The following is a 12437-nucleotide window of genomic DNA, read 5'->3' on the forward strand; positions in this document are numbered from 1 at the left end:
CCAGAAATTAATATTGTAGGAGAGAGAGTTATTGAAATTACAGACTTATCCTAGAAGAAAGCAAATATTATTCCACCAAAATCTGTGCTTCCTTCATTCTCCTGTGTTTGTAGAATTTGTTTTTCTCAGAACAAAAGAAAAATTAGTGAGATTTCAAAAACAATCTTATACACAGTTAGAAAAGCTGTCCTAAGTCAAATCAAAATTATACACATTCCAGCTCTTAACAGCAATAATAAGAGGGAATGTCAAGAAGACAGGGTAAGCAGAGGACAAGCATATATACTCCAACCTGCGCCCATTTCCATGTGAAAGGTTTTCCTAAGATATCATTTTTAAGGATCAAGTTTCTATTCTGTATTTATCAATCTCAAATGGATTTGTTCAGATTCTGTTCCTCCTTCTGCACCCATATCATACTTTGACCAAAAAAATGCAAAAACATTTAGCAACACATAAAATTAGTCAAGACTAAAAGGTTCCTGTTTCAAGAATATACTTAAGGAATAATTCTGCTATTGCTACAGAGCAGGAACACTCAGGATTTTACACCTGATTCAGCCACTCTCCTAAAGGCTTGCAATTTACTGACTAAGGACACACATAAAACAAATGCTGTCCCCACTGCAAGGGGAATTAGAAGTTTATTGTAGCCTCTAATCATTAGTTCCAAAGCCTTGAATCTGAGCACAAAATTGCAGTATAAATAGAAGGTTAGACTAGGACTCACATGCTCAGCATTCTAATTTCTGGCTGCACACCTGGCACATCACTCCACTGCTCTGTGCTTCAGCATCTCAGTCTGTAAAATGCGAATAATACAGCTGATTTCCTTTGAAAAGAATTTCAGGTCTATTATGAAAAGCTGTATATAAGAGTATGGTACTGCTATTCTTACCGTTGATTTTGTACATCGAAACCTTTATTAAATCCATTAATTGAGTAGGATTAATGAGATGGTTTCTTTTTCCCTTCATTACTGGCTAATAAATATCTCCTATACACTGTAACACAAAAGATGATTGAACTGAGGAAATGGGGACTGTTAGTTGGATCTCTCTACAAGGGGAACCAGTTGCCCCAAGTAGGAAAAAGAATTATCTGTCAATGGGTAAGCACAAAGATAAATTCATATTATACTAAAGAAAATCAACTGAGAGAAAAAATTCTTGCTTATGATCTATGGTTTTAGTCCTTAATCTGGACATCATGAAAAGATTAATTTCTTATATGAAGACCACTCAGAAATTAAACTGCATCCAAAGACATCTGTGTGTTACCTGCTGGTACAGACACTACTGAGACAGCTGATTCCAGCAAGCAGTGCTAAATGTATCCCTGCTATCCAAGGAATATAGAAAACATGTCCAACTGTAAGCACACATCGTGCCTCTCCTAGACAGCTTACTTCTCTCAGGTGTTCATTCTTTGAGTTCCCAAAACTTCCCAGAAAAGCTTTCATGGAAACTTCATCCTTGAAGACAGTGAGAGCTTCCATTTGAAAAGAGTCTGACAAAACTTCTCTCTGAGACCATAGGGTCTGAAGAACATTAATTCACTTCCATTACCAGTATAGAATAGTTTGGAAAACAGACTGTCTGGGAAGATTTATTAAAAAAAAAAAAAAAAACAACAACCAAATATCAGTACTTGTTATCCTCTGAAACTCAAAGATCACAAGAGAACATTTTTGCAATACAAAACCTACAGCTACTCTTCCTTTCAAGAGAGTGAATGATCAAGTTTTGCAAAGTTCTTACAGCTATGAGGAAAGGTAGTGTTTTTATTATTAACACATTTGACTTTTGAAACCTCCACTAAAGAGGCTTTGGAGCACAGACCTTCAGGCAAATCAACTCTCCTCAGTTAATAAAGATCAGATACGATGTCTCGAATCAGCAACTGAAATCTCTTTGTTCCAGATAATCATCTCTCTCACTGTGACTTCCAAAGAACAAGGTAGAAGGTCATTATGCCACACTGGAGAGCTTGTCAAAAATACAAGACCCATCACAGTATATTAAAACACATCAACACAAGCAATTTTGTAATAGGATAGCAAGTAATTGCCATGCTAGTGTTAGTCATGCAATAGCAACTGATGACCTATCTGTATTTCTTAGGTAACAGAAGACATGCAGAAGGGTGAATTTCAGCTATTGGAATAGTCACTTGTGAATTATCTGCCTGACTGAAATTCTTACTGAATCTACCTAAAATGCAAACCAGGCAGAAATGTTCCTTATACAACACCAGACCGCAGATTGAGGAAGACATACCAGGGAAATCTGGTACAGGGAAGAGCATGCCCTTAATTGATCAGGACATAAGGACCACCCATGCAGAGATGAGACTGCATTTAAACTAAGTAATAAGAGCAGATCATTGTTTGTTTCTGCTTCAGTGCTCTCTCCAAACTCCATCCTTGGTGCCTGACATATGTTCTACTGTAAAATAATAGATATGGGAGATAGAATTCCAGGAAATAAAGCTTTATGCTCCAGACATTGCCCACCAGCACTCCCACTGAAATGGAATACAGCCCTATAAATACTTCTACCTCAGCTAAAATCAGAGTTGTAACACACCAAACATATATTTTACATGGTCTGATTCTACTTTCATAAAATTGATTAAATAAATTTTACAGTGGAAACTTCAACAAATATGTTTGGGCTAGAAAAGAGTGATGAAAAATACACTTGTTCCATGATTAAACTCCTGCCTGCTTACTTTCTCATTATGCAGTATGTTAAAACACCTCAGGAGAATCAAACTCATTGAAACATTTCAAAAAAAAGACACAACTGACATTTTACCTATTTATTCCTGAATAACCTGAAATAAAATTATATTACAAGGTCTTTCTCAAAATGAAAAAGATGTCATAAAAATTTGCCTACAGAAATTAAAGTATTTTTTCAGCAACAAGTTTCACTATTCCTAGCACTTGGTACCAAACTGATCATTCCTTTAACAATAACTTGGTTAAGCTTGATAGTTTTTTTAATTTTTGCAGATACTTCAGTCTATGCAAAATATTTAAGCATTACAAACAGCACAGAGTGCAACACAGTGGAAAGCAAAGATCACATTTATTAAGGATCACCCGTTGTGTGCTTTCCAGCTGTAGTTTTACCAGATATTGTTACATTTTGACAGAGATTTCTTTGTAGGAGTTACAACAAATGTTTAAAATTCAAACATTTAAAAGTTTCCACCACTGTCATTGCATCCCTAGATTTGTGCCCTGTGTAATGTATTAGCTACCACTTCCAATCCTCAAGAAACTGTGTTGTCTCAATAATGCAGAAACATGTAGCAAAATGTGATAATAATGGCAAATACCAAAAAATATATTAAAGGAATTGCTTTAACTTTTAGCATTTCCTAAATTTATTTGATGTTTGGAGATATGTTGTCACACAATTGACCGGAAGAACCAATATTACCCCATTTCAAAGAAGAATCTAATACAACACACCAGCCAACTTAAGTCCATTACTCATAACATGGATCAAATGGGTTTTTGTTTCAATTTTATCAGCATATTAACTCGGGGCAGAGATCACATCTTCAGCCTTCTCGTGAGGACATCATGAAACCATCCGAAAATAACACTTTAAAGGTTTCTTGTCAGTGAATTTTCACTGTGACCGAATAGCCTCACCTCTATTTCATCCCATTTGAGATCCACAACTCTCTGTCCAGCCCTTGGCTGCCACGTGGGTAAGGTGACGGTGGCTCTGGAGCGGGGCAGGGCGATGTCAGGCTCCAGGGTGGACGAGGCTGGGCTGCTGTGCCGGGGCGGGCTGGCCTCTGCCCCCGCGGAGGCCTCAGGGCCGCGGGCGGAGCGCTCGCAGTGCGCTCCCTCAAAGCCCGCGCTGCACACACACAGGTACCCATCCCCGCTGGTGCTGCAGTTACCATGGAGACAGGGGTTGCTGGCACAAGGATCTGAAACAAACTGGAAAAAACATATCATATAGGTCAATTACTGATTATAAAGGATTTATTTCTGGTCTTAAAAATACCATAAAACAGGATTCTTTCCCCCTACTGTATTCATCTTCTGAACATATTTATGAACCAAACTCATCTTTGATGTATCTTCAAGGAGGTAAATTCAAAGGATTAAAGAAGAATACGAATTATGTTAACTACTTTCCTCACACCATTTATGCTAATTCACTGTTGCCACATTCGAGCAAAGAGATAAACAAAAAAGGAACGTGACCACCATTCACTATCAGGAATTTTCAAAAACAGACTTAAAAGAGTAACCTTTTCAAAGAAAACATCAGATATGTTGGAATTTAAGGGAGTAACAGAAATAGGAAAGGGCACAGCACTTGTACAGATCAGCAGGTTACAAAGCAGCTCTGTGTGTTCAGAGCTAACCACATCACACAATCCTATTTGTGGACACCACTTCCTTTGTGAAAGAGCTGGGCCTTTTACCTACACTTCATTTTGTGGACAGCAGTTTCAAGAGTCCAATTCATTTGGGTGTTGAAAGCTTTCTAACAGGAGTTAGAAAGCAGGGGCAAACTGTGCCTGTTTTTAAAACAGCATTTGTAGTAGCATGGACAAGACTAAGCGCAGTGATGTAGGAAAAATGCTGTCCAAGCCTTGCTGCCTTTAATTTCTATCTTGAATTTACCTACAGCTATTTTGTAGTTCCTTATGTCATCGCTGACTTTCAAGTTAAAGGTCTTCCCTTTTCTCTGTTGAATTTTACATTCATAATGCATTTATAGATCTGCATCTATACATCTGCAAACTCTTCAAGTTTCATCTCCTGGAAAAATCAGCTGTACTTGCCCTGTTTCCTTGGGGAGGACAAGCCCATCCCTCCAGACACATGTTTATTTTTGCACCTGAGACTCCAAAGTTTAGCACTGCCTTTTGAAAAAGCACCAATACTTTTGCTTGTCCTGGAAACAGCTTCCAAGATAATACTGAAGAAATGCTTGCCTTAATGAGAGCTAAATCACACTGCTGGTTCACTGTCATCAACCAAGACCATCAGGCAGCTCCCTCCACTTGTCTTCACATCAAAGGGAAAATACATCACTGGAATAAGACATTTCCTCATCTTTAAATGCAAATTTCACCCAAGTGCACCAGTCCTAAAGGTTACTTCATTCTTTTCTGTACAATATTCCTTCTCTTCCCTGCATAAGCAATGCTTCGTGTTACATTTCTCAGTAAAGCAGCACAGTTATTTATTATTAAATATTTGTTATAATTTCCTCAAGAATTACATAAACCTTAAATATCATTAATGGAAAAAACAAGTATTGGGTCTACATTTGGAATTTTATCTTTGCACTAATCCAAAGGTCCGGTGTCAGGGACACCAAATCCTAAAACCTCCTTATATAAAACAACACTATTATTGACCTCAGCTGGAATTCTTTCTTTGGCTCAAATTTTTGTATACCCCAGACTCTGTAACATTTTTTGGACGGAAAATAAAGGGAAGATTATTAGGAAAGTTAATTTTAGAGACAGTCAATGATGAATGTCAGATTTTGTCCTGATACAGAAGGCTTAGAGGCCATAGAGGACAGTCCAAAATATATGGTCTATTAATTTATCTCGTGGTTTGGTCATAGTTCAGAGTGTTATTTACTTTGCTTGGGGGCACAGCTCATACATATAAGGTGATACATTAGACATCAGGGTCAAGCTCTGACTCTTCCTCTTTTTTAACACTCAACTATATGGCAAGTTTACATATATATTTGACATATCAAGGAAGTATGGGGTTTTATGTTCAGAAGGGCTTATCTCCTTAAAGACTCTTTCCCCTACAAGTCAAAAGAACACCTAAGTTCTCAAAGAACAATTTCTACATCTCTTCTCCCCAAAATAATATTTAAGTGACAGAAAAGAACAATTTTCAGGAAGGAGCAAGTTCTGTTCTATGGTTTGTCAGTTACATTTTAAGCTCGCTCCACTGCCAAGTGCCAGAGATATTCATAGAAATTTTCTTTCCCTTTAAGAGTACTGAAGATAAAATGTGTTGACATGTGAACAAAGCACAGCTCAAAAATTGCTTGCAACAGTTTTTTCATATTCTAGTTTCTTGGACTAGACCTGAGTTTCAAAGAACCACAGATTTCCTATTGTAGGATAAGCTGTTTACTCATGCTTTCAAAATAAATCCAAATTCAAAATAAGCCTATTTTGTGTTAGTAATTCAATTGTCCTTGTCACACCTAAAACGTTAAGGTTATTACCTGCAAGCCTAGTAACAAGAAAGAAAAAAAATAACTCTTTCAATCACAAAGGGCACTTTCCCCATTATTGAATGCATCCATTCACTTAACAAGCTCAATAATAAAAAATTCTGTGTGATCCATTCTATTTGATGCAAACTGATTTGAGCTGTTTGACTGGAAACAGATGTGTTTAATTAATTATTAAGTCCTGCTCAGTGCTGTCCCTGTCATGCACTGAAGAAAACCTTGTGCTTTAGGAACCACCCATACCCTTTCAGACAGAGTGGAAGTGAAAATAATTAAAACAGTTTAGATTAGATGAAAAATTATAAAAGATGAATAGATGTTGAACTTCAGCCATAGACTTCCTCAAAACTTAGTTTTATGAAGCACTTCAAAGGATTTTATCATCATTCTCACTCCTTAGTTACTAGTAATTCAAAAGCTCATTTGTCTTCCAATAAGCCTATCAAAACAAATCAATGTCGTTTGTGCATAGGTCTTCTGTTGAACTAAAGAGTCAATTTTAATTATCAGATAAAAAGAGATAAGCAAATAAAACTGATTAATTTGTGTTGGTTGTGATGTTTCTGTGGTTTCTCTGGTCCTCCTCTACCACCAAGGTGGCAGTAATGGTTAGCCAAGTGAGAAACATTTTGCCACAGTGAACAGCCTGGCTACATCAGAATTAAACCTAGCAAAATTTCAAGGCTTACCCTTCAATGAACTATTGAAGCTCACACAAAAAAAAAAAAAAAACCAAAAAAAAAACCCACCAAAAAAAAAAAACAACCAAAACACCTTGGGTCTCATAACTAAGAGCTGAACCTAAGTGTACTGCAAATACACAACTACAAACTCCTTTTTTAGCCACTCCTCATGCAGTTCACAGTATCTTCAGAGACTTGCACAGAGAAAAGAACAAGTAACAAAAATCCATATAGCCCATGAATAAATACTAAATCAGTATGATCACCACTAAAAATTCCAGGGTTGTTTTAGGTACAGAATTTCCATAGTGACTATTAAGAAAGTATATTTTGTATTTCGGCCTCTTGTTTTCATCCCCAGTTTTTCATTTAATAGTCTGTCTGTTTTTATAATACATCCCTTGACTAAACAGGCACAGCCAGCCCTTGTAGCTGACAGAGCCAAGCTAAAAAGCATAAAATGTATTTGCATGCAATTACTGTTCCATATGCCTGGACAATTGTAATCCCTGAAACATTTTTGCAATAGAATCCTAAGACAGATGAATACCAAGGTGCCCTTCAGATCATAGCTAATTTTCCAAAGGCAGATTGAATATGGTATAACATAAACTGGGCTTGTTTAAGAATCACACTCACAAACATGGATCCTTTGCCAGCCAGTCCAATTGTTTCCTCAGGTTTCAAGATGAAACACTGCAGGATGTAAATCTGCAAGATCTTTCTGCCAGTACTACTTGTGATGACACCAATTTGTCAGTTGATGCTCATTCACCTTCTCTTCAAAGTGGTTCTACTTGTTCCACCTGGAGATAGTCCAGCTAGATCCTCCAGAGAGCTTCAAAAAATAGAATGGCAAGTCTAAAGCCAAGGCTACAGATGAGCTCCTACACACTGTGCCAAACCTCTCTTCCACCTGCAACTCTCCTCTTAGATGTGTCAGTACAAAACCAACTTTTAGGTCAGTTTTTATTGCTGTTGCCTACAGCCACAGACAATATTACACCAGTTTGCAACTTCAGTAAAATATGGAAAATAAAGAAAACCGTAAATCCAGTCCTCCTGTTAAGAATTCAGCAGATTGTTTAAATTCATTCTACATGGTGAATGTTAAGCTGCTAACAAAGCCAAGCTGCCACAATCATGTCAAAGGCTGATACCTGGCATATGCATGCAGAAGTACTCAGTACCTCAGACAGCCTGCAGATATTAAAAACCAACATAGCCCAAAGTTTTCAACTTTCCATGGCTCCCGAGATAGTTTTTCCAGTTACAGGGTAAACTGCTGTGCTTCTCAAATATGTAGAGTTACTCAAGTGGCTGGGACTTAGACAAATCTCTTCACGTGTTCTGGTGAAAAGATCTTTGGAGAAATTCAAAGCAGTAAAAATAAAACTGGTTTTGCTCCTACATTGCTGAAGAAATTCCCCAATACAAAAGCAAACAACTTCTCTCCCAGATGAAATCATGGGAAGATCCACCACATTCACACACCAATTTCAAGATTTGCATGGTACATTAAAAGTTATCAATTTCTGAATACTTTAGAAAGAAAATAATTAAAACCTACAGTCTAACCTATTATCTGCTTTTAACAAAGTAGAGGAGGAAATATTTTTCCTTTTAAGCATCTGAAATATCACCTATTTTTGCATATGCATCAATTTATGAAAAAGAGATGGAAACAGATTTAAATATTTTACATAGCAATGACAATAAAGATTATCAAAAAATGCAATCTCTTTGAAAAAATTTGTTTAATTATATTCAAACTATTATTAAAATTTATTCTAATGCAATCTTTCACACAGTGAAGCTGTAAATTCCATTCCATCTCACATTAAATATTAGTGCTAAATATGAATTGAAAAGCAAGAAAAAAAGATTAATTTGAATTTTAAAAAAACCCCAGATGTTCCAAATAGTATCCACAGGAAAAGCATTGAGATGAGTATATCAAATAAATGCATTTTCTTTAGTTTTGAGAAAAGACTGCCTTGAGACTCGGTAGGACTCAAGCAACATATCTGGGTTCAATTTCTGGCTCTCCCAGAGACATCCTGTGTGAGCTGAGAACAGCCAGATTCCATCTCTGCTTCTTTCCAACTGTAAAATGGGGATTACACTTCCTCCCTCACACTGCCAGTGTCAGCTGGTTAGAAAGCAATTTTTTTTCAGAATGGGAACCACAGAGACAGTGGCAATAGGAACTCTCAAGCAGCACTGAAATACAAATAAATACAATCAAGAAATACATCCCTGTAGAGCAAGGCTAAATATATAACCTGCAGCTATTCAGGTTTGTTACTTAGTCTTTTTCTTTTTTGCTTCTCTCTGTGGCCATTCTGGTTTCTTCTGAACACTTCTTTGCTCCAATGGACAGAAATGTTTACAGAATTATTCAGCAAACTTTAAAGTCAAGAAAAATCCTAAATTATATTAACTCTTTTAATTAACCTATACTAGACAGGAAAACCATCTTAATATTGCATCTTTAGACACTACTGTTCTTCAGAACAAGATTTGCTTCAAAACAGATGCGCTGAAGAATACATTCCTTTTCCAACTGTGACTGAACACAACAGAAATAAAAGTGGCTGAAACATCCTGATTAGGAGAGTCAGGATGAATGAGAGCTTTTTGTCACATGAGGATGTAAAAATAGAACACGATCAGCACTGTGATCACACAGGTGCTGCCACGTTAAATGGCTGCTCCCTAAAAGCTGCCTGCAATGTCCTTTGTGTGAGAATTTAAGGACACTCTCCAGAAGCAATTCTTCTGCCACGTGCACCAGGACACAGTGACACACTGCCTGAGAGGGTGTGGTGACCACAGTGAGCAGAGCCAGGCCGTACAGGAATTGGAATGTCAGAGTCTGCCAGAAGGAAGGCTGTGCCATCATGGTGCTCTTCATACTGTGAGCTGCCCATGGACAACGAACTACACCAGCCTGAGACCTGAGTATCAGGGATTCAACAGAATGGGAAACAACAAAGTAATAAAAAGTGCTGTATACAGAGGTCCTGGAAGGCAGAGCAATCAGGGTGTTCCTCAAAAAAAGTATAAACAGGACATTTCACTATTACATAAAACAAGAATTTGGCAGCTTCAATCATTAGGAACTAGCTACAAGACAAAACTGAGATTAATCAAGATTCAGAAGGCCAAGACCAACAACTGTGTCACACTAAAAACAGAATATAAACTTCTTTCTAAAAGCAAACACTTACTCTTTTCATTTAGCAATTCAACCCTATGGTCCAACCCATGAGGAAAGCTATCAATAAATCTAATAAAGTGTAAGCTTTATCAGATAATTCAGAATATGATTCTTTGAAACACCATTAACAATGAGAACTTGGGATTTCTTCCAAGCTGCAATTCTCATTCCATGAGTTTTGAATATTCAGAGTAATGAAACTGCCAGTGAATGTAATAAATGGATATAAAACATTTTTCTTTACTTCAGTGAAGCAGAAAAAAAATGCCTAAAGAAATTGTCTGTTTAATTGCAAACCAAAGCATGGCTGCCCAAATCTATTTGAAAAACCAGCAAACATAACAGGGCAGAATTTGAACAGCCTGATAGATTTTCAAAACGGAGCTCCAGCAAATGGCTGATTTACCCTTGTATAATAAGTTACCAGACACCAACTGCTCTGCTCTACCTGTCCTCAGGCACATTCTTACCTCAAGATATCCTGAAATAACTGCAAAGTAAATTGAGATCATCTTCCCTTTCCCTCAATGAAAGGAAAATATCTGCTTCACACTAACCACTGAAAACTGTCAGATGTCAGCATGTACATAAACAATTATGGAGAAGCACCTTACTTTTTTTCCTGCTTTTCTCATCAGATTATTTTCAATTCCTTTTTAAAAATATATATTTGCCTTTCTCCTGTTGTGAAAGAACATTCAAATTGTTTGATATTTTTACAAATACAACATATTTACATTTTTATATTGTTATCGAGGGTTAAATTGACTAATAAATATACTTAATTAATATACCTAAACAACATTGTGCATCTGACATTTTCAGCAATGTCAGATCTTCTATCTACAAAGAGCAAGTGAAAAGAGATGCCAGTGTGAAGAAACTGACTTCAGCTCTCTCGTTGTTACAGTGGACAAGGATTCAAAGCCTTCCTTTCTGGACTAGGAACCTGACAGTTTTCTGGTCAAAAGTGATTTTTAATTTTAAGACAGAGCTGGAGGCATCTTTATTTCATAACAAAGCACCTGCCCACACATAATGTCCAAAGAGTTTCAAATCAACATCCACTCCCTCACCCTGAAGAACTTACCATTTTACTGCAAAAAGTAACAGGATTAAATATTTGAACAACGCTGGGATGGAGATAGAAACTCCAAATTTCTCTACTCCTACTTGCTAAACACCTTCACTCACTCATGTTGGCACTCACTGCCATTGTCACCATCCCTCTCTGTGAAAGCACTTTCAACTACAATGTTGAATCTCACATTTTATGACAGCCTGGGTGAACTCAGTTGCTTCACAGCACTTAGTTAAGGTATGAAAACAGCAGCAGCATATGCTGGAACTTGGAGAATAAACCAGTCTGCAGAGCCATAAAATAGGTCTTTATATTCAGTGGTGAGAGGCAGTGCTTCTTTAACCCTCATCTGAAATAGCAGTTTTGCCCAGTCAGTAGAACATCCTTTCTGGGGTTACTTTTTTAAAACAAATTAATCTTGAGATCCAAAATACCTTCTAAAGTTGTATTAAAATAAAATGGATTATCAGTTTTCCTATGCCATCTAATAACAATTGCTATGGGTTTTGTCCTGCTAGTCTATGTCAGCACAATTCTTCTCTTGCTAGGTTTTGACCACTTTCTTTCAATTTCATCTACTCAATCACTCTCAGACCTTCTGGTTATACACACAGACTTTTCTTTAGTGCAGAGGAATGTGCTTCCTGATAGAACAATTCAAGAATCTCTGGGTCTAGGGAAATGAAAATTTGGTGCACAGCCTTCCTCTCTGGGACAGCTGTATGCAATCTCAGGTCTCCTGAAGCAAGTTGCAGGGAACCTGTCATGATAAATAGGGGAATTGCCTCTCAGTGTGTTCACTGTCACATCAGAGATGTCAAGTGCTGAAAACATGTTATATGCTCTTGCTGGTGTCTCCAAGATGCCAGGCATACTCATTGTTCACCATGATGAAAGACATGGCAGAAATGGTAAAGTGAGTCAAGGTTCAGCCCAGCAACAAACTCATCTTCTATCATTTTAAATCTGCCCTAAAGATCCCAGCTTTTACCAAATGCATTACAATATTAATGAACAGTTCCTGAAAGAAAGGGCAGGATCTGTGCCCCTTCTAGATGAAAGGGCACAGATGAAGGGGCCCTGCCCCTACAGGGCATAAATCATTGTAGGGCTGCTTCTGTCCAAGTTTCTTTTAGTTGGTCTGAACCCTGGAATCTATGAAAACAGACACAATACTGTTCAGCCCATTTTCC

At 37.3% G+C, this 12437-nt stretch overlaps 1 protein-coding gene across 1 annotated transcript in view; it reads right to left on the reverse strand.

Annotated features, from left to right (window-relative positions):
• DNER (delta/notch like EGF repeat containing) overlaps window positions 1–12437 on the reverse strand; it is a 108979-nt gene that overhangs the window by 60836 nt on the left and 35706 nt on the right. The window contains exon 2 of the mRNA XM_054282939.1: window positions 3671–3967. Coding sequence (XP_054138914.1) covers window positions 3671–3967 — 297 coding nt within the window. The remainder of the gene's footprint in view (window positions 1–3670; window positions 3968–12437) is intronic.

This window comes from Melozone crissalis, unplaced genomic scaffold (assembly GCF_028551555.1).
Source record: "Melozone crissalis strain CALT ecotype California unplaced genomic scaffold, PUWL_Pcris_2 ptg000034l_1, whole genome shotgun sequence".
In the NCBI taxonomy this organism is placed as follows: Eukaryota; Metazoa; Chordata; class Aves; order Passeriformes; family Passerellidae; genus Melozone; species Melozone crissalis.